Source organism: Gambusia affinis, linkage group LG11 (assembly GCF_019740435.1).
Source record: "Gambusia affinis linkage group LG11, SWU_Gaff_1.0, whole genome shotgun sequence".
In the NCBI taxonomy this organism is placed as follows: domain Eukaryota; kingdom Metazoa; phylum Chordata; class Actinopteri; order Cyprinodontiformes; family Poeciliidae; genus Gambusia; species Gambusia affinis.
The window spans coordinates 2,003,931-2,029,928 of record NC_057878.1 but is presented as its reverse complement, the minus strand read 5'-3'; the positions used below and the strand labels follow the sequence as shown (position 1 = coordinate 2,029,928).

The following is a 25,998-nucleotide window of genomic DNA, read 5'->3' as shown; positions in this document are numbered from 1 at the left end:
ACATGGCCTAACTGTGTCAGAGACGCAACTCTTTGTTAGGAAATGGTGGAAGATGCAAATGGTGTTTCATACAGCGAATGTGAGCAAGTCATGCACATAATGTGGCATCACGTTTGTATGGACTACCTGTGCCAGATGGGTCAGAGGCAACAACAAGCACACCCAGACTCCCACGGAGGCGGATGAGTGAGGACTCAGTGCTGCTGACATGATCATTTTGTCTGTTATTGTTGATCTAATTACAGTGACAGATTGGCAAAATGGCATCCAGCCTTCTTAGATGAACAAGGACAGGAAAATGAGGCCGTTGAGCCACGAGTTCATTTCATCTACAGCTGAACAGAAACAGTCAGCGTCATGTAGAGCAGGAGGCAGAGCTGAGACTGTGTTCAGGACACGGCAGGTGAATCGTTCAAAATTTAACTGCAGTCGTTTCCTTTCATTGTTTATATCTAGTCACTTGGTCATAGTCGGACGTTTTTGTCACTGCCCATGTGTTCATCTGACTGCTGTGTGACGAGAGTGATGTGGATCCTCTGTTCAGATTTTTGAATATTGTTTAAACCAGAAGGAAATGAACCCTTTCGCAAAAGAATTATGATCATCTATGTCAGGAGTTTTGATTTTCTTAAAGCATAAAAAAGGTGGGGGAAAAAATAAAAACTTTCCTAGAATTTTTTTCTAGGTGATCCATTGCAATTCTTTCTAAATACAAAGTTATTTGTAAAATACACCAGCAGTAGTAGTTTCTAGGCGTTACTTGATGTCACAATAATTTATTTTGCCTATAAGAGTTGCTTTATTGTCTGTCTGCAATATGGGATTTAAGAAAAATCTTTTTGCACTTGCAGTGGATGGCCAGTAGTTAGCACTGTGTTGTATGATTCATTGGTGTCCATTTTAGTGGACATTTATAATAATCATAGAGGTCCACTGTGGTGACCGCTATACAGGACAGGGCTAACTGCAAATGAAAATATAATTTGAATCATTTATAATTTGATAGGTGAAAATAAATTGTGATGGACATCAGGATAGACTCATCTCAAGACCTGCCCCTTTGGCAAAAGAGCCAGGCATCACATCAGCCTGGCCTGGCCGTCCTGAACAGAACCACGGCTCCAGGTGGGACTGGACCGTAAGACCCTGTGAGACCTTCTGAACCAAACCCAGATTATTTAAAACACTCTTTCTTCACTTAGTCTCTGCTCATGTTCTGAAGGAACTCTGACTCACCTCCAACTCTATGCATTCGTTGAGTTTCTTGCAGGTGGCGGATATGGTCTCTGTGGTGCCAAACTCAAAGTACCACAGCTTGTTCTTCATTCTGCAGGCCAGGAAGAGACACAGAGCGTTAGGAGACGAACCACCGTCCTTACTCAGCCTGCATGTGCAGCTTTGTGACCCTGATGTTATTTAGTATACAGCTGTCACACAGAGACGCCCGTCATGGTTCTGGGTCATCTCACGTTTTCTGACAGCTCAGAATGCCCAGTGAGGGAGGGGAGTCATGTGACCTGGGACGTCTCTGCTGTGGGAACGATGGAGACATTAGCAGCTCCATAATGAATGACAGACAGGTCAACCCCCCTCTACAGAGCTGAAAGAAAGTAGAGTGGCTCCTCTGGCTCTGGACTCCTACCAGATTCAGAGGAAAGGGGATTTTTACCCTGGGACATGTAGACTTCAGCAGCTAGATGTGCTGTCTGTTCCCATGAGATCTACCAGCTTTTTCTCCGAGATTTAAGTCATTTAGGGCAGGAAAATGATAGGAAGGCAGGAAATTGGGCATTAATCTAAGGCATTTGGATTTGTTTATTATTAGGGAATGTTTTATTGTTTATATCTTTGACAATATTTTGGTCACTGTAAAAGTGCAACCCCCGATTTACACTGCTTGCGTCTCCAGTCTATGGCGCCGTGAGCATCGCCATCAAAATCAGCACCAACCCAACTTTTGCCAGACGACGCAAAACGTCTGGAGTTGATCTTCAACAATCACACCCCTTCAATACCAAACACACAAATACAACATAAGTATTTTGGGTTTCACTTAATTTTCCTTAAACTGTGCGAACTTGCGTTACAAACCAAGTGATCAACAAGTCGCGTCAAAAGAGAAAAGACAGACAGATTCTATTGGTAGCAAACCAGTCAACTTCAAAACCCCATAGACAGTGGCAAAAAGTTTAGCTTTTTGGCAACTGTGTGGACAAAATGTATGTTGCTCTCCAGAAATACAAAACTAGAGATTTGGGCAAGTCAGTGTTATGTAATAAAAATGACAAGAAAGCACGCTATTTCACAGCATTCTCAAGCATCGGACAGAAGTTTATGTTCGCAAAAGTCTGTTTTAAAATGGCTCTGATTGGTATTAGCAAAGAAAACCTGACAGGACATCCCTGATTCAAAGGTAAACAAACATTCTCCTTTCTTACTTGCCTGAAAACTGTGATTATATGAAGACTAATTACCATTTCCTAGAATGTACTTGTTCTCCTCTTATCCTTTGGCATAAATTTCAGGTAACGGTGAGAATATCCCACTGAGAAATGACTCAAAAGCTGACATCATCACCTCTAACTGATTCCTGGTACATAAACAATGTTACCATTCAACAAAGGTCAAGCAGAGGTCACAAGACTTTATTTTTAATGATTTCCGGTAAGAACAAAAATACAAAATACTAACTTATAACATATAAATACACTTTAAGTAGAAAGTAAAGAGAGCTTAAAACATAAATTCTGCTTTTGACAGACTATCTGTAAATATGTTTAAAATGTTACATTTTCTGTCCACTGTGCACTAGTTAAAACACAGCTACAATTTTGGTTTAAAGTACAATATGTGAAAAGAATAGATGTTTACTAAATCTTGCAAAGTACTGAATTTGTGTTGTTCACTCACAAGAGAAGTGTTAGTCTTAAATCTTCAACTGGATGATCCTGAAATGACTCCTGTTATTCTGTGCGAGACTCAAGTTTCTCCCTTCATCTGTGGTTGGTTTCCAGTACAACGCAGAACCTTCCTTTGGTAAACTTAGACCTGATGTCCATATGAATTCATCTAGATCACTGACCTCACTGACCCTGACTTCACAACAGCCATGAAAGGGGGAAAAGAAGGGGGGCAACTCTAAAAGGTAGAGAGGTCATGCTTCATTAATCATTAGGGATTAATGAAGCTGTGCTAAGGCACCTGAACAGTGTTTTCACAACAACAAGGCATTACTGCAGAGCAAGCTAACGGACCAAATGTGTTCTGGGACTGAGTGGCTAACCACAGCTAGGGGCTCTGCACTGGAAGGTCATAATGAGAGATTAAAGCATCATTCCTCTCACTGGGTGTTTTTTGAAAGATTATTGAAGATCCTTATTGGCCCAGGTTTGCATTAGTTTTGGCTCAGAAACATGGGAGTGATGGCAGAATGGCTTAAGCCTCCCTGTTGCATTCACTGTGCATAGGAGACGGGGAAAAACATGAGCTAATTGCATTTTTTACAGACGGTCTCAAGTGGAAGCGGCTTAATGAGGTTAGGCAGTTTGCCTCGCCAAGAATCACAACTGTTCCTAATTGTGATCTCAACTATGCTTCTAATCCTCTGATTTGACAGCAGCACAGCTTTCTGGGGAGGCATTAAGGTGAAAGAGACAGGAGGACAATTAGAGGCAGAAAAATGAACAGTTGTGCTGAAGATATTGCGGTAATATATTACACAAAAACAAATCTTTACATTGCAATCCCAAAGTGTTAGGCGTTTGGTGTGACACTTGTAGAAAGTGATCATGTTCTGAGGATTGTGTTCTCTCCTCCAAGGTGGAGGCACCCGCAGTATACACGGCTGTTATGGCAACACACGTGTTTCCAGCATCATCAGTGTCCGCATGCCAGTCCGCTGCTCTCGGTCATTAAATAAGCAGCTCATCATTAGCCATTTCTGTGAATGTACTTCGAAAAAAACAAAATAATAAATAGTAACAAAAACATATTGAACCAACCAGATCCGTTCTGAAATGTTTCAACTGCTAGACCAGCAGCTGACCTTGTGTGATGCAAATGAAGAGAAAAAGAGTCATTGAGGAGCTCTTATTCATTTAGAACTTCCCATTAAGGACATTTTACAAGAAATCATTGCTGGGAAGGAAACATCTTCTGTTTTGCTATATTACACAACAGGTAAAGTTGAGGCCTTAGTCGGATATGAAACTGAATAGATCTTTACATGATTTTGTGAGTATCTTATTTGACTGCTTGTATTTCGGTTAATTTGCCCTCCTTGTGTCACATTGTTCACCATTATTGGTTCCAGCTGCTCCTCGTTTTCTGATTATCTGATTGTCCGCATTTAACCATCTGTGTGGTCAGTTCCTGACCGGATCTTATTGTCGCTCACCTGCCTCTCTGTTGTGTCTGAGTGCTTTTCTGGATTTTTGACCACATTAAATGTTTTCTTTTACTTCACCCTGTGACTTCTAACATGAACAAACTCATTCATGTGTGATTTTAATTGCATTTCTTATCTAATGGAAACACAGCTGTTGCAAAGTCTAGTTGTTTTCTTTCCCAACATTAGACAAAATGTTACGTACATTCGAGCTCAGGCAGGTTTCTGTGCAGGAAGGCCGTCTTCCACACACTGCACTCAGAGCCTTGGCTGTACAGACACACTGACAGCCTGATGGAACAGAGAGCCGCATTACGTCTGTCCTCCTGCCTAGACGCCGGCTCCACATTGCTCTGTGTTTGTCCTGCACCTGGTCTGGAGTGGGGTGAGGCGCCGGGTCACTTCACCCGCTCTGCCGGGTCAGGCCTGCTAACATTTCCGCCCCTTGTTGGACGTCAGCAGGAGTCTGTGTCGGGTGCTACGTCAGCGCGGGGTTAATCGTGTGCAGGGAGGGAGGAAGTCTGCATGCTCCTGTTCCACTTTCAAACATCACAGAGCTTAATATTTAGCTTCTAACCTTTGAGTGTTCACAAAGTGACACGAGATAAGATCAGTAATTAAATTCACATTCGGTTAATCAGAAAATCCAGTTGTTCTAATGGACAGAAAAAAATACGTCTTGACTTTGACTTCCCATCACACCACTCAAATAAATTCAATCAATATATTGAAAAATTAACTTATGTGAGCTTTACATTATGTTATAATGGCATTCATCACATTACCTTCAAAAACATACCTTGAGTGTTGGCTAAATTTCTTTATGCATGTTTGGGAAATCCTCTAATATCCATGGCAACCATTCAGCTCTACAAAACGCCAGGGTGGACCTAGCCCCGCCTTCAATGCACAGCTCCTCCTCAGAGCTGCAGTTTCAGAGCGTCTGAGCTCCCGCTTCACAGAGCAGCCCTCTGGCTAGTCTTTAAACTAGCCAGCAGCAATTAGCAAACATCTGGTGGAACTGCACATCTGCTGAGATCATTACAAGAGCTACTTCTCAGTGAAACGCTGGTAAAAATGATGTTAAAGTGTTAATAGATTGGCGATGTTGTGATGACTTTCTGACCGAATGAGTGGAATGATTAACTGCATCCATTATGTTGCAGTTATTATGAATCAAAGGCAGCTCTAAACAAGCTGGTTTTTAGTCTTGATATGAAGGAATTCAGGATTTCAATACTTTTGCAGTTTCTGGAAGCTCGTTCCAGATTAGAGGAGCTTAAAAACATACAAAAGTAATGGCTAACTGGTTTAGTTGGTGTTCATGTTGGGTAATTTACAGCAGCTGCATTTTCATTAACTGTAAAACGATGCAATTTCAAATTACAAAAATAAACACACCATTTTTTTGAAATTCAGTCATGTTTTTTGACAAAACGGTTTTTGCGTCAAAATGAGGTGATCAACAGCTGGAAGAAGACGACAGTAGCTGCCATGATTTTGGATGACTTATTCCGTTAACAGGTTTATACACGTAGGATTGTACTTGCATTTTTTACTTAATGGAAACATCGTAAAGGTGATATTGTGTTTTTTTTTTTTACATTAGCACATTTGCACACATTCGTAATGGAGATGCAGCTGGTGTCAGATGTGTTTGGTGATGTCATCAACCAAAGGTTTCCTAGGACACTGACATGAAAGGCAGATATGACAAAGTTTGATGGGAGCGTTAGACATTTGTTATTGAAAATAAAAACTTGATCATTATCATACTTGATTAATATTAAGCTATGTTGTCCTTCTCCATTAAAACCGATGCATTCACTTGCAGTCAGACAAATGAGAAGCTGTATAAAACAGAGACTGGACTCCATGTGACATGTCATTAGTGTGCAGTGGCTCTTTGAGCTCCACAGGCCGGGTGTGAGGAGTCACACTCCTTCTGTCCCAACAGACCCGAGGGTGAGGAAGGGGTGAGACTAGAGGGGGGTGAGAAGCAGAGCAGCAGAGTGCCTGTGATGAGCCCCCATGCTGGCAGCGTGGAGCGCTGAGTGACGGCCAGGACAATAAAGCTAAGTGCTACATGAAGCCGTGGGCCTCTCTCAGGGGTCAAAGGTGATTTGTCATGTGCGCCCGCAGAGGACAAGCTGCTCCTTCTGAACACCGACTCGTTTCAGTTCACACCGCTGTCAAAGTAGAGGGAAACGTTCCCAGCCAAAACATCAGTCAGGTCTTAATAAAACAGTCACAGTTGTCCGTCAGCTCTCTGCTCTGTTGGCAGAACAATGGGCCCAGTGTTGGCTTACTGTAAACACTGTACAGAAGGCGGTCGGTGCTATTTTCTGAAACACACTGTCAATAATGTGTGTTTAGTAAACATTTGCAGCAATTTTATTAATAAAAGAGCTCTATAGCTTATCATCTTAAATCTGTGTAGTTACATGTGTTAAGTAAGCCAGGTTCTCCTTATCGCATCTTTAAACTGTTTAGCAGATACAAGCAGAGAACACACGTCATGATTTCATCCCTCAGAGCTAAAGAAACTACGGATCTTTCCTTTTCTTCTTCCTTCTCTTGTCTCATTCTTCTCCTTTAATTTCCACAGACTAATTAAGTTGGGAAGAAAACAGCAGCATGCGTTGTGTTCCATGCTGTTTGCATGATGACAACATGGAACACAACGGGCTCCTGTGGGACTCACCGGCATTCAAAACAAGCTGTGATATTTCACTCTCTTGCTGGAAGATGACGACGCTTTGTAACTGCAGTCAGTTAAGGCTGAAGTTACCAAAGCTGGGGTCAAGGCCCCACTTGGGGTCATGAATATTGAAGTCTAGGGCTTGGGGTTTCCTTATAAATTAAGCTACATAGCAACAATGATGAAAGCTTCTGCATTTTAGAAATGTTGTAAAAGATTTTAAAAAATCAGCTCTGGAAACTAAGCTAAAGCAACATGCTGGTCAGTATATTGGCTGTTGATGCTGGTTGTGTTGTCATTCTTTACTGACTCTGGAAAAATCCTTGTGTGTTTCACCAAGAGACAGAGTTATGACCCTCTTACTTTCTATCCTGTGGGTCAGAAGCTGGGATGTTTGGGAACCAGTGAGTTAAGGTGATGAACTGGAGTAAACTGCTGCTGTCAGCAGAAGCACATCAAGAGCTGGAGCAGCAGTCGGATCCACAGCTTTCTGCCCCAAAACTGCTGAAATGCTGAGCTGGTGCTCACTGAACTGAACTTGTTCTAACATTGATCTATCTGTGTTCTTTGTATGTAGATTGCACTGCTGCCCTGCAGCAGGAAAGTCCTGGGTTCAAATCCCAACATGGGTCTTTCTACAGCTTGCATGTTGTTCTCCCTGTGCATGCATGGGTTCTCTCTGGGTACTCTCGCTCTTCCCACAGTCCAGAAACATGACTGCTGGGTTAACAGGTTCCGTAATTGCCCCTTCTATGGTGGTGGGTGCAGGATTGTTTGTCTCTATGTTGCCTAGCAATGGATTGGCTATTTGTCCAGGGTTATTATAGTTAACAAAGGCTAGCAGAATAAAATTGGGAAAACATTTTTGTTAATTGAAATAAATAAAATCGGTAATAAATGCAGAAATAACTGTAACTAGTGTGTTACATATTGTGTGTCGTTACATTTTCAAAATAGTATTTTCTGTTGAGTATTTATTATGCAATCAAAGTATACATAATCACAAAAATGTCAATAAATTTGACCTTTTTGAAATCTGCACCTAAAAATGAACCAAAATATGAAAAAACAAAAACTACTTCAAGCGGCTAAAGACAGCATATCCCTTTTGTACATTAGTCTGTTCAATGATCAACACAAGCAATATCTCATTTCATGCATTGATTAGATCTGATATTTTCTACTATGTGTAGTGATAATGTTAATCTGAATTATAATACTTTGGAGACGATTGAATTTATTTTACAAAAACAACATCAACAGGCCTGCTGTGTCTTTCACAGGTCATTATATGATTTCCTGTTTATTTAAATGTAAAGTAGGAAGTGAAGTTAAGCACTGATGCTCACTGTGAGCAGTTGTAGTGTAAGGGGATCTGACTTCCTTTAAAGATTTGCAAAATAAAATTCTTTGTGGACCAACTGGAACAGAATGTTTCTTTATGCAAAGATTATTTTTTCTGCAATATAAAACAAAAAAAATGGATAAAAACGTCTGGGCTAGTTTCATTTGACAACACCTGACTAATACAATTACATATAGAAATATGTAAGAGTGTGTACATATTTAGAATAAATATTGAAATCTAGCATTTGTCATTGGTCCTCTAAGGAACCAGTATGAGTTAACAAGAAATCTGAAATGACAGCATTTTGTTTTATATCTTTTAAGTTTAGTCTGAAACACCAGAGTAATAAATTGTGTGACTTGATGAAGCTGTTGCTGTGACAGATTGTTGCAGAGTGACTGTATGTTCTGCAGCTCATCTTCCTCTGATATTTCTTTACATCCTCTATATGGATCACTGTGACTCTCTGCCCTGACCTTCTTCAGGCAGCCTGGAACATTATATAACTTTTAATTAGACTGCTATGTACTTGATGGCTGGCCATTTAAAGCTACTTCTGTGCTATCAGGATGACTCAAATCTCCACTTGTGTCATATGTGCTACAGTCTATCTTTATTTCACTCTGCATCCCAAGACTTCCAGACCAGAAACCTGATTTCATATTTAGTTGAGAACGTCATCTTTACCCCGGACAACACAAAGGAAGTAACAAGTTTCTGTTAAAGTCACAGAAACTTGTCATTCCACAGTGCTCCGAATTAAGTGAAAAGCAGTTTGGACTCCTGTGTCAACGCTCCAGATCGAATCCACTAACCTGCTGTTGAACTTCTCTGGGTGTTTTTCTCTCATCAGATGAAAGCGGTGGGCGATGGAGGCATCCTGTGTGAAGAACAGAGGAGACAACATCAGCAACTTGACACACTATTGGAGCCAATAACGTCTCAAACAGAATGGCCACAAAGCAGCCAATCCGGAAGCACCATTCATTATCCTTGCCATTAATTAGTTGTTCCATTAAGAGCAGTGGTACAGAAGATGTTAGCTTCTATGATACTCAAAGACCATTTCCACTGTGTGTATTAATGCATATTAAGGTATATTTGGTGTGTGAACTAACAAAGTAGGCAGTTCTAAGCTTTTTTTGGAAGGGGTTTTAAGTATTTGTAGATTTAAGCTATTAATGGGTGATTGCGACCTTTAACCTCAGTGAATTCCTGGTGTCTGCTGTATACTATGCAGAGATTTGGCAAGACAGTATGAAACTATACAATCCAATAGTTGACAAAACTTTGACTACTCTGCAGCAGTTGTAAAGAAACAACCTGATGAGACTCCAAAATAACAGTCCATGGAGTTTATGGAACTCATATAAACCCTGACAGATACAAAGTTACTGTTGTTGCTATCTAGAAGTATTAAATTAAAAGTCAAGGCCCAGATATCACCAAATGATTCTGGACTAAAATACAGAAACCATCATGCCAGACACTTCTAGAACTACAACAGATTTTCAGTCAAAATGACTTTCAGTCATTTTCAGCCAGTACACAATGAAAGAATGTTTTACTGTTTTGACTTTGGCAAAAAATACATACAAATTCTCTTGAGAAGAGTGGAGAAATATTCCGCAACATCAACGTCAGAAGCAATGGGTAATGTGCAACTTGCTACTGGATATTAGTACGGGGTTTCCATTCACATGAGTCTGCATGTATGTTCCTGAGCATGTGTGGATTAAACTCCATAAAACATTCCACTTGCATCCAAAATATGTCGTATAATGAATGGCTCCACTCTGAAAAATTTTAAAAATCATTAAAGGCACCAAATTAATCTAATTAACATGAACGTAAACTAAGAACTGTTTCTGGTTATTTTCACTTAGTGGTTCAGAAATAAACCAGTTGGAAAAATACCTGGCAGTTTAATAAGTAAATGTTTGGAACACGGCTGAACAGAAAGACCTCTTAAAGCCATCAAGACTTTATTCACCATAAAGATAATAAATTGTGATCAAAGATGATTGATCCGGTAAACTCCTCCTAATGGGTTTAAGACGGGGACAACAACGGAATTTTAAAAGCAGCAGCTAGAGGTCAGAGGTTGGTCTGAATGCAGCTCAGATGGGATCTAACCTCCTCCTCCCATGTGTTTAACCTCTGACCTCTGGGGCAAGGGTGAATGTAAGCCTGATGAGTCACCAGAGCAGCCTCCAACTGACCTCACAAAGAGAAAACACCTCCAGTCTCCAACATCTTCAACAATAACATTTTCCTTTGATACTGGCTCAGTTCTTCAAAGGCCTTAATGGCATCCAATAGTACAATTAGGGGTGCCCAAAATGTTCTCTCACCAGTAGGCTGACATCTACCACAAGACACGGCACTGTACCAAGAACTACTGAAGGAAAGGGCATGAAAACCTCCAAAGAAGAGTGCAGCTTTCTTCTTCACAAAATATAAGCGAATATGGAGTAGTGTCAGATTTTAGTAGTTGTAGGATTTCTATTTATCTTTGGTATCAAGCCATTTGTACCTCTATAGTTAGACTCTTGTGTTTGTTTTGGTTGTATTTACCCAGAATGCCCTTCTCTATAGTCCCCTTCCTGCTTTTGGAGCGGTCTCCGGTGCACTTGGCGTTCACATATTCGTTCTAACCTCACCAGACTTCATTTTTACCAAACCCAGACTTTGGGTTGTAGGAAAACCACAGTTTACTCTTGGTCTGCATCAGAACTAGATTGTGCATTCACACATCCACAAACAAACCGGACCATCTAGACCAGGGACACACAAAGTCGGCCCTCGAGGGCCGGCATCCTGCATGTTTTAGTAACTGTCACGCCCCCCCATAGGCAATGACAAAAATGGGAGACAGACGAGCGGATCCAAATAACAATTTATTTGTTTCCAAAAAAAGTATGCGCTTAGAGGACTGTTCAGCCAGTCCGAGAGAAGTGTGGAGCAGTGCTGCCTGTTCCGGTCAGGTCCGGAGGCCAACCAAGCAGGGCAGGTGACTGACTAGATGCCAGTATTTATTAGCCACCGGGTGCGTTCAATCAACAGTCCATCCCCCTGCTTCCTGAAAGAACAAAAAACAAATAGTGGACTAGACTACAGACCCCTACTGGATAGGAGGGGACTGTCACAGTAACAACCATTTCAGCATGTCAATGTTCTCCTTAGGTCTTCTAATGAGCCATCATTTGATGCAGGTGTGCTAAACTGGGGAGAGAACTAAAACATGCAGGATGCTGGCCCTTCAGGACCCACTTTGGGCACCACTGATCTAGACAAACAAATTAGGGTTTGCACTAAACCGGGCTGGTGTGAATACGTCATAAGAGTTCTTTCCTAATGGTGCAATAAAATGCATAAACCAAAGAGAAAAAAAAAAGTCATTAAAAAATACAAGATTTGTCACTCAGCAGATGTCCTAGAATACCTTGACTCATTGCGAAGAGAACAGAATCCATTGTAATCTTCTAAGTCAAGCAACAGAGACACAGACATGCTCACAGTGGATGGGTTGAGCTGAACACAGCAGGCCTAATTGGCCCAGAGCTGGACCAGAACTGCTTTTGCTGCACCCAGGCCTGAGGATGTAATGTGCTTCTCACAGATAAGCACCCACTGGACTCAAAGTAAGTTATAAATCCACTAGATGTCAGAGGACGTCATGTGGCTAATGCAGATGTAACTCCTGGACGGGGCTCATGTGATGGAGCGGGATCACTTCACCACAACCCACAGGGTAACTGCTTCATGTCCCTCAATGAACAAAAACATCAGCTTCTTACTAAACATCAGATATACGTCCGTCTCTTCAGACCAAATATAAAGAAAACCTTCTTCTGCTGCCTGTAAGCACTATCCCTTTAATCATGTGCATGCTTTGGATGTGTCTGAAAGCTTGAGTAACCTAAGCAAGAGAACTGAAAATAGTGAAGTGTTAAGATGGATAGCTGTGCCTAAAGATAGCCTGCAGTGATGTCCAAAGGACCCTGTATCAAATTTGGTCTCAGTTAAACTGAAGATTATGCTCCTTTTTAAGATCCAATGTCGGAGAGATCTCACCACTCTGCAACAGAGCAAGGCAGAGCACCGATGTGAGCGTGAACAAACAGATGTGTGTCATCACACTCGTCCACCTGCCTTGTGCCAACTCTGATTCCTCTTGTTGCAGAGAAGTGAAACACCTGCAGAGGCAGGCAGGGTGCCAGGGTGTCAGGACAGATTCTCCTGCTACTGTCCCTGCTAATAAAAATGAGCAGGGATAAAAATAATACAACAAACAAAGTTAAGACAAAGAATATCTGTGAAGAGAGAGCTGAATTAAAAAATGAAGCTATCAATTTACCGGTCAATCTACGTTCCTACCCTCATGTATGGTCATGAGCTTTGGGTCATGACTAAAAGAACGAGGTTGCGGATACATGCGGTCAAAATGAGTATTCTTTGTAAGGTATATGGACTCTCCCTTAGAGACAGGATGAGAAGCTCGGTCATCTGGGAAGGACTCAGAGTAGAGCCACTGCTCCTTCATGCCGAGAGGAGCCAGTTGAGGTGGCTCAGGAATCTGGTTAGGATTCCTCCTGGACGTCTCCCTGGTGAGGTGTCAGGGCATGTCCCACCGGGAGGAGGCCCCGGGGAAGACCCAGCGAGGAAATTTTATGGATTTGTTGCACAGGTGACATCCTATCACAGTTCCACGCTGGAATTCACTGAGCTCCTGAGAGTGACCCATTTTTTCACAAATGTTTTTACAAACAGTCTGCATGTGTAGCTGCTTCATTTTATACACCTGTGGCCATGGAAGTGCTTGGAACACCTGATTCCAATCATTTGGATGGGTGATCAAATAATTTTGGCAATATACTGTAACCTGGTATTAAGCAATGCTAATAAACAGCAAAGCAGCTTGGTAAACAGTTTACACGTCACTATGCACCACGGATGGAGGACCAGTCTTGGGGTCTCGACTTGTTATTTCCTGGTATTGGGAAATAACAAGACCAGGAACAATCCCTTAACAATCTTGGATTTTTAAGGGACTTAAGTTTTTGTAATTCTGACAAAACCTATAGTGTTGAACCAGCTTTCACCCAGTTTGTCAAACCAGACTAACACCAAGACCAAAACTAGGGCATAACAATCCAAGACTGGGGAAAAAACAGATTGGGGTCACTCTCTGTCCCTGATAATATAGAGTTACCTGATAGGAATATATTTAGGAGCTGCAGCCAGCTTTCTCTGCTTTTTAATACCTCTCTCGCTGTGTGTTAATGTGTGTGTGAGGTTGTGTATCAAAGCATGTGCACGCTGCACCTCGTGTCTTTAGGACCAGCCAGGTGTCACTCAGCACGGTCATTCATTACGGCAGTAACCTGGCCTGAACCTGGCAGTAGCTGGCTTCCTGTCACCGATACTTCCCCTGACCTTCAGTCGGTGCCAGGACTGCTCTATCTCATAAAAAAACATCCACACACACCCACACACACAACTCTGTACAGTTTCTGCAGTTTGAATATGGAACACTTACTTTTTATGTGTACTAAACTCCATAAACTGGTGTTAATATCAGACTACTTAACATTCTTATATCTGCTCTGGTGTTCCCACCAGAGCAGAGCCTATTCTCCAGTCAAACATGCAAAAGTCAGGGAAGGCAGCAGAGACTGGTCATTAATACTGGGAATGATCCCACAGCATAGCACATCACACATTCAGCGAGGAGCAGAGACATACAGGCACATATAAACACACTGACAGCCTGGGGTCAGCTTCCTCTCTGAAACATGAGGTGCCATCTATCATAGCTGCTGACATGGTGTCATTTCCTTCTCCCTGATTCCTCCTCTCAGATAGTTTCCAGGCCAAAGGTGAAGTCAAAGTGTTTAGGAAGTGATACAAGTGTGTTGAGTGGAACTAATTAGGGGAAAATGGAAGACGGAATAAGAACACTATCAGTGTTTGCTTGGGGAGCTCTGAAAGGGTTGATCTCTTCAACATCAGATCATCCCTTTACTTCGTTGTGCTGGAAGCATTGAAGTGCACTTCAGACTGCATCTGTGATTTTGATCATTTACATGATCAAAACCTTCATTCAAACTCTGTAAGGCTAAAGGTGACCTGTTATGCTTCCTTGAACAGGGTGGGACAGGTCTATTGGCTACAAAACACGATTATTACTGAACATGTTTTGTGGCCCAGTAGTTCCTAGAAAATGACATTTTAGTCTGCTGTCAACAGCACAGTTTTGAGAAGCAGAAGAGGAACCTCCAGCACAACCAACAGCAATGCAGATATTCATTTGTTCATGGTAAGTCAAGAACAAAACTCTTATCTTTTCCTGCAGCCACTGGACAGCCCATACAGTGGTAAAACCAACTGAAAAATATTCAACTTATTTCCAGAATGAGGCTGGGTGTTTTTTTAACTGCTCAGGTTGTTAAGAAACTCAAGTGGAAGTACAAAAACACGCAAAATATAAATTATGCACAATGGATCCCCTTTAAAAAAAATAAAAAAATCAGAATCTATGTAGTCTCCATGTAGTTTGAAGCATCATGGCCCCTCCCCACCAGCTGCAGGTCAGCTGGCTGAAATATGGTTACTGCACTTTTTCTGCACTTACAAAAAAAACAAATTTGGATGTTTAGAAATATTCCTGATTGTAAAAAAATGATCTAGTTTGTAATGCGTGTTGTGAATTGAACTCTTGAATGATATTGAATCAGGTTCTATTGTTCGACATGAGGTGACACGGTAATGAAAAGTGCCAATATTTCTCTACAAAGTGAGGTCTGCCTTGTAAAGTGCTGTCCAGTAGGCTGTCAGCATCCCATGTCAAAGAAAGCTTAGCTGCTACTATACTGATGTGAACTTGAGTGAAATAAGCTTGACCTGCTGTTGCGTGTTTGAAAGTCTTATTTTGAGGTAAGAAGTGAAGAGGTGTTTAAATGCAATTTCTAAGCTTTCAAGCTTCTTCCTCACAGAGCAGCCCTCTCCCCCAATCGGATCCTTCAGACTAGCAAGAAACAACCTGGTGGAACTGGGTATTTTCTGAGCTACTTCTCAGAGTAATGCTGGTAGAAATGTTGACAGATAGGGTTAACAGAGGAGCCATGTTGTGATGACTTTCTGAAGGTGGAGTTTCAGAAAGAGCAGGAGTTTTTGAAGAGACACGGATCCAATTTCAAGGTGTTAAATTATGAAGTTAAATTTCTTTTAAGTCACATTTGATATAAACAACATTTTTATAACACTGAAGGTGGTTACATGACTCTGCTAATATATGACTACATGGCTAGTGATTACATGACACTGCCTCTTTAAACAAGCAAACAAAAATGTTTTAAATTCTAATTTTGTTCACATAATCCCAGGAATCAGTATCATCTGGTCTGATAGACTGGATGTATTACTTCAACTTTAATTATAATAACACATCTTACACCAACATAGAACCTGTTCTTGTTAACAGAGGTCTTATACAAAGTTGGATCCTGTCTCCTCATAACCTCTCTAAGGAACCCCAGTTAGAAAAGTCAGTAATGGTTGCCAAGACAGTAGATAAACTCCATGATTGATGACATAAGCAAGTTTAGTGAAGCTTAAAGCTTTTTCCTAAGTAGCAAAAAAACCTGAAAGTCATATATGGAGAATCCAAAAATGGATTTTTGTCCAGTAAAATGCATTCATATTTGAAATAAAATACTTTACCTTCTGATTTACAGCTCTGAGTGGTTCAGCTGAGCTGGCCACATGCTCCACACTGTGTCATCCACAATTAAGTCAGTGAGATAAAGGACAGATGACTGTGGAGGCTTTCAGATTCGGCCTTGCCAGCCTCCCGTCGCTGTGGCAACCAAAAACCCAAGCAGCAAGGTCTGGGATGGGACGGCAGGAAACACAGGCCTTGTATGGTTTGCGAAGCAGATTTGAGGTCTTAGTAACAGCGCCATCAGCGATGTGAGTCAGAGACAGGTTTGCTCAGGTGCTGGTGCACATAGACTCTCTCAGCCATCTGTCACAGCGGCTCCTGGAGGGTCAGCAATCTGTCGCCAAGTTTGGCACAGTCAAAGTCGGCATGCAGCCTCACGTAGAAAACCTTTACATTAAACCCACAAGTCAGCACTTTCTCACATCAAACTGTCCTCTGAACAGACCCGATCCAGCAATGCTCTGGTCCCCGTTTCACATGTTCTCAGTATTTTGAGAGCATTTTTTAAAAACTGGGACACAAATAAGTTGTTTGTGTGAGCCTACATCACTGTGACTGCTTAAGCAGCAGATTAGTGGGAAGATGATTGTGAGGCTGACTCAGAATAAACCCAAATCAAACCAAGGAGCCAGCTTTTCCTGGCTCCTTGGATCAGGTTGGGATAGAAACAAAACATGATCACACACAATGACATAAGCTCCTTTGTGTCAGAATGTGTCTACACAGGAAATACTTGTCATATTAAACAGTCCTGATTCTCCATAAACAAAGTTTTTCTCAAATCCACACAAGGTTAGAGTTACACACAGACCTTAATGAGCATCTATCCCACCCAGCCTCAGTGCTTTGCTCTCGACTCTGCATCGTGTTTTGGTGTGTTTGTTCTGCTGTTTGCTACCACTCAGTCACTTTCTCTAAAATTCAATAACTGATAAATATCAGAAGGTGTTTCTTCTTAATTTCTCATTGCCACCATTACTTTCCTGAGTTCTTAGTTGTTGGCGCTTGGAGCTGCATTTCCATTAATCATATAATTGCGCAATTTGACACTTTGAAAATAAATTCATCTGGAAGCCTGCTAATTAAAAAAAAAAAGTCATATTTTTTAATAAAAACTTTTAGTTCTAGGATGAGGTTTTTTTTTTGTCCATATTGAAGTTGGTTTATTTTGCAAAATTGCAATACAGCCTCTTTTTTTGCATCATACGAGTCACATGATCAACAACAGAATGTTGAGACTCATGCAAACCACAAAGAAGACGACAACAGGAACTAGTTGGAGGATCACAGTGTTGTATGTTTTCTAATGACTTATCACGTGAACAAGCTTATTCAAGTATGATTTTAACTGCGTTTCTTATTTAACAGGAATGGTAATGGTCAGGAACCAGAACCATCCAAATCAGTGCCCCCCCCCCCTCCCCCTGGTGTGTTCTCTCTCTACTCATCTCTCTCTCTACACAGAAGACTGGACTTGGCGGACCTGTGTGTGTGTGTGTGTGTGAACCTCCTGTTGTACTCGCATGACGCCGCTGTCATTGCCAGTAACTTCAGCAGCTCCACAAACAGAACATGTAGGCATGTATAACTAATCTGGTTCTGTTGAAGACAACATACTATGTAGTAACACACGTTTTCTCATTGACATGGTTGAAAGTTGGTCCTAAATACCATGACTGTAGTTTTAGCACAACACTAACCTTTCTGATTCATGACAACAATAAGTCTGCACCCAGACAGGATGTGGATTGGCTGGTGCACTTGTGTGGTCAGAACCTCCTGTAGATTAACCTGCCCAAGACTGTAGTCATGATGATGGACTTCAGGAGAACAACCCCCCACCACGGAGTCTCCTCACCATTCTCAGCAACACGGTGTCCACTTGGATCGCTTGTGGTTCACAGGAATCCAGCTTGCTCTGAAGCTGAGCTGGTCCTCACACAAAAATGGCTTGGAAGCCGAGACTTCACTTTCTGCAACAACTAAAGGAGTCCGACCTACCAAAGGGCATCCTGTGAACTCTTATAAGAGTTTCACTTTCTGAATTAAAACACTGAATTAGTGAGACATGAACTTCTTGATGATGTTATGATTCTGGGGTTACAAAAAGTTGTGGAACCTAGAAGAGGTGAGCAAAGACCTTCAGAGTTTTATGTTTTCAGCATAAGTCTTTAGATGTGCTGTTCTCACAGTGGGTTTCACTGATGGTGCATCGCCTCCTAATTCCATTTCCTTTGCAAATAATTCAGTTTCTGTGGTGATTTGGTAGACGACCGCCAATTGCGCCCCTTCGCTTTAGTTAACTGCAATATAAGATTTATACTAAATGAAGACATCAAAAAAGTTACTCTCTACTGCATGTAAATGTTAAAAGCTTATAGGCTTCTAGGAGACCCTCATCTGACCACTTTGGACACATCTCAAGGAATGAAAGGTGCCACCAAGCCAAAGCTGGAGCTCTAAAAATCCCTTACAGCATGCAAGTTTAAATGATCAGTTCAGCATGTTGTTTGCTAAAGAACAGCAGAACATCAGAATGTGGTGTTAGGTATAGCTCTGGAAACTGACTGACAAAGTGGAGGCAATACCTTAAATACAGCCAACAGTAATGAAGACGAAAGAAGGAAAAATGGTTGATTAAGAAAACCTAGAACCTACCCACCTGCTTCCTCTGGCCTGTGCAGCTAGTGGGGCTCAAAGAGCAGAGCTGTGCTGCACTGTGATAACTTCATAAGCACCTTGTTTGTCACCTGCATAAATGTCCCCGAGGCCCCATTAAAGCATCTCTAAGACGGCATAAAATGGTTGCTAAGCAACTGTCACCTGGCAGCAGGCTCTTTTCCTCCAATTAAGGGATCAAACATGCCCCAGAGGAAACAGAAACCAACAGACGATTCAACTAATTATGTGCGTCCACACAGATCAAATCATTTGTCTCACAAAGTTTTTACTGAAGTTTTCATGACAAGATCAAACTGCACCTAGAGCCGTTTACCAGAGTTCAAATCAACGTTTCCAACGACATATTTCTGTTGAGCCAAGTGTCGGATCACTGCAGAAGCTTTTCCAGAGTTCAGAAGAGATTTCCTCATTCTTACAGCGAGTGTGCTTAGTGTTCATAACAGCTGACTGCATTTCATAGGAAACACAGTATCTGCTGCATCTTTCTTAAGCTCTCATAGACTTCTCCTTGGTTCTTGGACAGCTTACAACATGCCCCAGGCTGCTGCTGGTTTTGGTGAAATAATGTTCACTCTTCCAGATTATGACCCCCAGCAGAACACAGAAGCTGCATTTCCATTACAAGCATCTGCAAAACTTTGTCAATATTTTACTAATGCAAAAAAATTAATTTTGAGATTGCTGTTTCCATCAAAAAACAAATTCAGTTAAAATCACAGATGAATATGTTTGTTCATCCGCTAAGTCATTAAAAAACACAGCGACATCCTCCTCCTGCCACTTCCTGTTGTCTTTGTTGTTTTTGCCAGTAGTAACCTCGAGCTCTATATCATGTGGTGCTAAAAAGTGTTTCATTTGCATTTGTTGAAAAATTTAACATTTCAAGACATACAGCTGAAAACCCACCTTATCCTAGCGCAAAATTGTTTTATCAAAAAACGTGAGAATTTGCTGTGTTTCCATTAAGTAAATTAATTTTCATAATTCCAGGTTTTGCCACAGAAACGCAACGACTGAAACATTCAAGTTCCAGATGCAGCTGCAACCATTTATATTAATTTCTTCTGTTAAGGTAAGAATATCTGTTAAGGTCTATTTACTTTTACCAATTATGCCAGTGTGCAACATCTTGCTAATAGGAAACCCTTTTTTTTAATAGGCCACAAGTTTACATCAGACCAGTTAATGTTGACCTGAACACAGCAGCAGGAATTGTTTCTGAATACTTCCTGGATTCTCAGGCTCCTTGAACATCCAAGTCTTCATTACTTTTGATTTGTTTTTCTCCCCAAAAAATACATTTGTCAGATAATTTTGCTTAATTTTTTTGTTCTTATTGGTTACTTGAGTTGTTATTATCGGGTGTGATTTTGATCTCACTCGTCTAATTGGAAAAGGAAAAGAAAACTGCGTTCAATACTTATTTTATCTGTTGTTAAACAGCCAAGAAAATCCTCATTGCTTTTTATACTTTTTGGAAACATCTATGTAGTATCCAGTGTACTAACGTATGAATAGATATGATGATTACAGCATAAACAGGACACAGAAAATGTGCAGCAGAACTAAAGCCTGCCTTACCACTCCCATAGAAAAGTAGTTGTTGATGATGCTGTACGGGACGGGGTCGCCCTTCTCCCCCTTGTCATCAGGAACGATGTCGATGTTCCAGCGGTCCAGTACCACCGTGCTGCTGTGTTCGATGTCCCGCAGGACTTTCATCAAGCTGCCGCCGTCATAGCCTGTCAGGACAGCCACACAGGATGAAAGGAAAAGGAAAAGCACAACTCAGTGATAGTATGGTAGAAAGGCACCACTTAAAAACAATATATAAAAAATTGTGCAATGGAAGTACATCAGTCAGTGTGACAGCTGTCACACAGACAGAGTTGGTAATGATTTTCTGTTCTTCCTCAATGTTACTTTACATATTAATTAGTGCTTAGTCTAGATTTATTTTTATCTTTGAAATTATTTTTATTAGTCTGACTTTTTAGTTAACTATTTGGTGTGCACACATTTATTTAACTTTATTTGTCAGTTCTTTGTATTTTTTGTTAAAGACAACCAATTATTTTCTTCCTCTTGAGTTATTAGTTTCCTCTGGACTTGCCCCTGGAAATTAAAGATGAGCTCCAGCTGACTGAGGTCCATTCATGGCTGTCAAACTTCCTCAGCGGAATGTCCCCTTCCCCTTCACCAGGGGAAGGGGACATTTGGTTTATAGTTTATTTTGACAATTTATTTAATGTTTCTTCTTTTTGAAAGTTAGTTTAAAATTGACATTTATGTAATTTACAGATTTAATAATATTCTGACCAGCATTTGTTAGGTTCTTGTGTGTTTAGTTACCCCCTTGTGTGTTAGCAATGGTCTGATCAGCCACTATTTAAGTTCCCCTCATGTCTTGTTTGTGAGGTCAGTTTGTGCTCGAGTTCCTTTTGTTACCACCTGAGTTATACATTGTTATGTTGACCTCAGTTTGGGCCCAATTTGTCATTTTTGAATTATTTTTGGACATTTATTGTAATAAATTAAGATTATTTTTTTTTAATTATTTTACGTCTCTCTGGCTGGTCTATGCAAATCCCTCCCAGTCATTCAGTTCGGCAAACTGTTGTGAAAACCAAAAGGTTTGAACCAAGTCATACATTTAAAAGACACAGTCCTCATACTGACCAATGTATGTAAACTTTTGAGCTCAAGAAAAGTTTAAAAAACAATCCAAAACCTTTTCTTTTTTATAAATGCATTTATAATTTTTAGAGTTAAATAACCAAGACAGACAAAAACAAGAAATGTTTGGCTTGAGTTTACCTCACAGTGAGAAAAAAAAAAATTGTCCTTTTATTCAGTAAGTATCCGTTTTTCAAAATCATTGAGGTAAGGTGAAAACCCAGATTCCTGGAAGAGACCATTGAAAGGCTAGATGATCTAAAATAAGTAAAAATGGAAGAAATATTTACGGGAGAATGTATTTGTTCATATTCTCTGATGATCCTGATGAGGGAAACATTTCCCAGACTAACAGCGGTTTCTAGAAAGGCTTCAGAACACAATTCCAGGAAATGAAAAAGTTGAAAGTGGGAGCTGTTATGGCTAAATTAAAAACTTCACACACACAAAGCACTTGTACTGCAAATTCATTGCCTTGTGTTGATTAATCACAGAACCATGACCTTTTTAAATGAAAGCTTTGTTGCGACTACTTTATTGTTGCTGCTGGGAAGATGAGCCCAGCTCTTACTCAGCCTTATGAAAATTTTGTTATTAAGCTTCCAGTTCCAAGGGACTGAGGAGCTCTGCTGATCGGATCATCTTTCAGCAGCTTTCAAGGTTGAAGCAGATCAGGCTGTGAGCAGCATGTGAAAAGAAGCATTTAGCTTTCAGAAACAGTACAGCATGTGGATGACAGATCTAACCTGATAGATCCCAAATTTTACTGAATTCAATTCAGTTCAGTTTATTTAGAATATATAACACCAATTTATTACATCCATCATCTCAAAGGACTTACCAAAAAACTCACTTCAATCCACATTCAGAATTGATTCTAGTTATTGATCAATGCACTCGAGTTCTGTTTCTTATTCAAGCTGTTAAAGAGGCAGTAACGTGTTTTCCAGGCACATGGTGCCATTTTACAGCACAATCAAGCAACTACATTACCTTCAGTTGTTATGAAAATGATGTGTATATCAAATATGACTTAAAAATGGACTCCGATATGGAGATATCATCACATTACAGTAAGGACAGTCTGAGAAAGTTCTCACCTCCTCCCCAGTTTAAACATCGTGCCAGGTCATTTCCTGTGCCCAGAGGGAGGATGGCCACTGGAGGGTTTCTGGTAAAGTTAGCCTTATCTGCAAGCAGGATGAAGACGAGTCAAAACTACAGTTACAGTAAATATTTTGTCATTTAATCACCCCTCCAAGAATCGACCAGGATTGCAAAAACGATGTTGGCTAAAAACACACAAACATAAGGTCGAAACACTGACGGAGCTTCCTGCTCTGATGGATTATTGTTCCACAGTGGCAAAACAATTTTAATCTCATCTGTAATACCAACAGCAAAAAATGGGATTATTGTCTTCAGAGGAGGCCTAAAGCTGAACGTTTCCTGTCAAAACACATCGGGGTCTTAAATCAAGAGGTCAGATGTTCAGTACCGATGCAGTCGAGGATCCAGCCCACTGTACCGTCACCTCCACAGGCCAGCACCCGGAAATTTGGGACGTCGTAGAAAAAGTTGAGCCTGGATGGAAAGGAGATCCGGGAGAATTAAGCGAATGCAGGAAACAGGTGGTCCACAAACATATAGTCAGGAGGGGAAAGTTCCCTAATACTAACCACCAGATGGATTAGAAAAGCTGTTTACAGGTCAATAATCCGTTGATTGTGTTTCTTGAGGGATTTCTAAGCTCTGGATGATCTAATGAAGGAAGGCTGATGTGTGAGTGTGTGTCCTTCACAGGGACCCTTAATGTGTGTGGGGATACAGCTGCAGGCGTAAGCTTTCCTCCTCTTCCTTCTTTGTTCAGCCGGCTTTGAAAGGGCCACAGGCCCCTTTCGGACCCTACGTCCGGCCGGTCCTGTCCAGAACCGCAGCAGGACAGGCCGTCACAAAGCCTTAAAGGACTCATGAAGTTTGTTTCATCAGCTGAGAATAATTAATGTTCATTTAACCTTGAGCTTTTTGAAATGTGAAATGTGAAGAGGAATAACTTGATGGAAACTCAAACAAATGAATGTCAGCAGAGAGAACAGCTTCTAAACCCAAAACCTTTTCATCAAACTTCAAACCACACATCAGGGGCTACAGTTCTACTTTTTTACTGGATTTCATTTAAAACAAAACTTCATAACAAGATGCAATTAATTTTATGTAAAAGACAAACCCCACAGCTGTTCCTATTGCTGCAAAAATGATACATATTCACTGCTACAGCTCTTCTGGTGTTATGTAGATAAAGTATTTAATGTCATTTTCATATAGACTGTCACTGTCAGTTAGCCGTTCTGATCTGAATAGAGTGGAAAACTCTCAGAGCACTGATTGGCTGAGCACAGCGACAGGTTGGGGATGGGAGGTGTGGCGTTACACCAACCTCCATACAGACACGCTTTCTCTTCAGAACGACTTGAACAGTACAGGAGCATTTAGTACCGAAACCAGAACTTCAAACTCATAAAGCAGGCTCATCCTGAAGCTCAGATTCTTTCTCTATTTGCCGTTTGACCTAGTAAAAGACGAAAACCACACAAGGGGCGTTCATGTGCAAAAACAGATGACTGGCTGGTTAAATGCCAAGAAGAAATGTCCGCAACATAAAAGGTGGAGAGCAAAATGATTACAGTTAGTTCACAAGCTCAGCACTCTTGAAGGTGGTGGACAAAAATAAATAAAATAGAAAAAAATTTATTTATTTATAGAAAAAAATAAATAAAAATCAAGTTCATTTTTCTAAGATGCCCAAGAATTTGGCTCAGGCCCTCTGCACACGGCCTGGCCTTAACTCCAACAGGATGTAACAGAAGAAACTCGGAACAACTTGGGAAATTCCAGAGCAGTTAAAGAAGTGGCATTTAGCATGCAGGAAACTCACAACTCACTCCACCAGACCGGGCACAGCTGCAGAGAGCTAATGTTTTTCAGGTGGTTTGCTTCACAATAAATCAGGTTTACAAAAAACAAAAAGAGCTTAACACTAACGGTGAAAAGAAAGCACACCTGTTTCAGTTTAAGATTTCACACATTAGGACAAACTAATAATCTGATCTTAAGGAGATTCTAAGATCTTTTTAAGTCCACAACAACCCACAACATAATGCTTTCAATATGTACTAAATCAAAAAATAATATAAAATCACCTGTTATAGCAGGTAGTAGATGGCAAATAGATGGACCTTTTTAAAAGATCAAATACTAAGAAAATGTACATAAACTTCTGTATTTGAATAAAGTTGAATAACTTTGTATTGTGGCATTTTAATAAATCATTGTGGTGGGATTTGTGGATAAAAGAGGAAAGGTCATGTCTCCAATTTGGGAATACTTTGGATATTTGAAACAAAAAACTGAATCAATAATTGTCAGTATTGGCTGATAAGAAATGCTTCTATCATGACATGTTTTCAGTCATATTGGTCAGCCTCACATTATTGTGAGAGTTTTTCTTGAGGCGTTGCAGCTCTTAGAATGTTTTTTTTTTTTTTTAAGATACTCAGGAATGTGAACATTAAGTAGATGACTGGGTGTCTGCGTGTGTGTGCGTGTGTGTGTGTGTGTGTGTGTTGTGATTAGAAAGCGACTTGTAGTGTTGTGTTTTCCATCTTGTATCCATTTTCGTGGAGAGTCAGGGGGCTGCAGATGTGAATTAGCTTTACTCTGGAGCAGCACATCAAATGGTGACATTTCTGTTGGAGTTGAACATTGTCACTTTTTAGATAAAGTTCATTATCTTGTGACCCAACCAGTGACTCCACCAAACAGTGACCAGCTGTCATTGTGTTCTCAGTCAGAATTTGGGACCCCAGAGAAGCCGGAGCTGAAAAGGGCCAGTACCATGTAAAGGTTGCGAGTGGAAATCCCTGAGAACTGAGTTGAGTATGTGCTGCGTGAAAAGGGCCAGTTGACTGGTGACCTGTCCAGGGCATACATCCAATGATGGAGAGAACATCCAAAGTGAAAAAAGTTTTTTTTTTGTTTTTTTGGCAGTGTACGTAAACATCCAATTTCCACTGTAAATGCAAAGTTTCCATTTTGAAATGCTCATTAACTATTCCCAACGAATGTCCAGCCATTATTCATCTTGTCCGACCTGTGAGCATCTATTCATATTTAAACAGCCTATATGTTCATCAGGAGCTTAGCAGTGATTTGGTGCTCAGTCCTACAGAGAGGCCCAGGAAGTTGGAGTGCATTCAGAATCCGAGTCCTGCCATGTGTGCAGAGTGAATAAGTGCCCTTATTCATGTGAATTGAGGCAAGCTGCCAAAGCAGCAGGGTTACTGACATAAAGACGTGGTAAAAAAAACAACAAAAAAGCACACAGTGCCACATTTACAGAGTTGCAGCGGGGCGGTGTAGCAACCACATACTGTTGTTTTTCTCCCAGTCGAAGCCTGAAGCAGCAGCAACAATGACAC

At 40.8% G+C, this 25,998-nt stretch overlaps 1 protein-coding gene across 2 annotated transcripts in view; it reads right to left on the bottom strand.

The window, feature by feature from the left end:
* Positions 1-25,998, bottom strand: part of LOC122839488 (diacylglycerol kinase beta) — a 103,718-nt gene that overhangs the window by 27,020 nt on the left and 50,700 nt on the right. For both annotated transcript variants that reach the window (XM_044131079.1, XM_044131078.1), the window contains 5 exons: positions 23,019-23,104; positions 22,621-22,710; positions 20,426-20,586; positions 9,252-9,316; positions 1,237-1,327 (listed from right to left, as the gene is read on the bottom strand). In XM_044131079.1, coding sequence (XP_043987014.1) covers positions 1,237-1,327; positions 9,252-9,316; positions 20,426-20,586; positions 22,621-22,710; positions 23,019-23,104 — 493 coding nt within the window. The remainder of the gene's footprint in view (positions 1-1,236; positions 1,328-9,251; positions 9,317-20,425; positions 20,587-22,620; positions 22,711-23,018; positions 23,105-25,998) is intronic.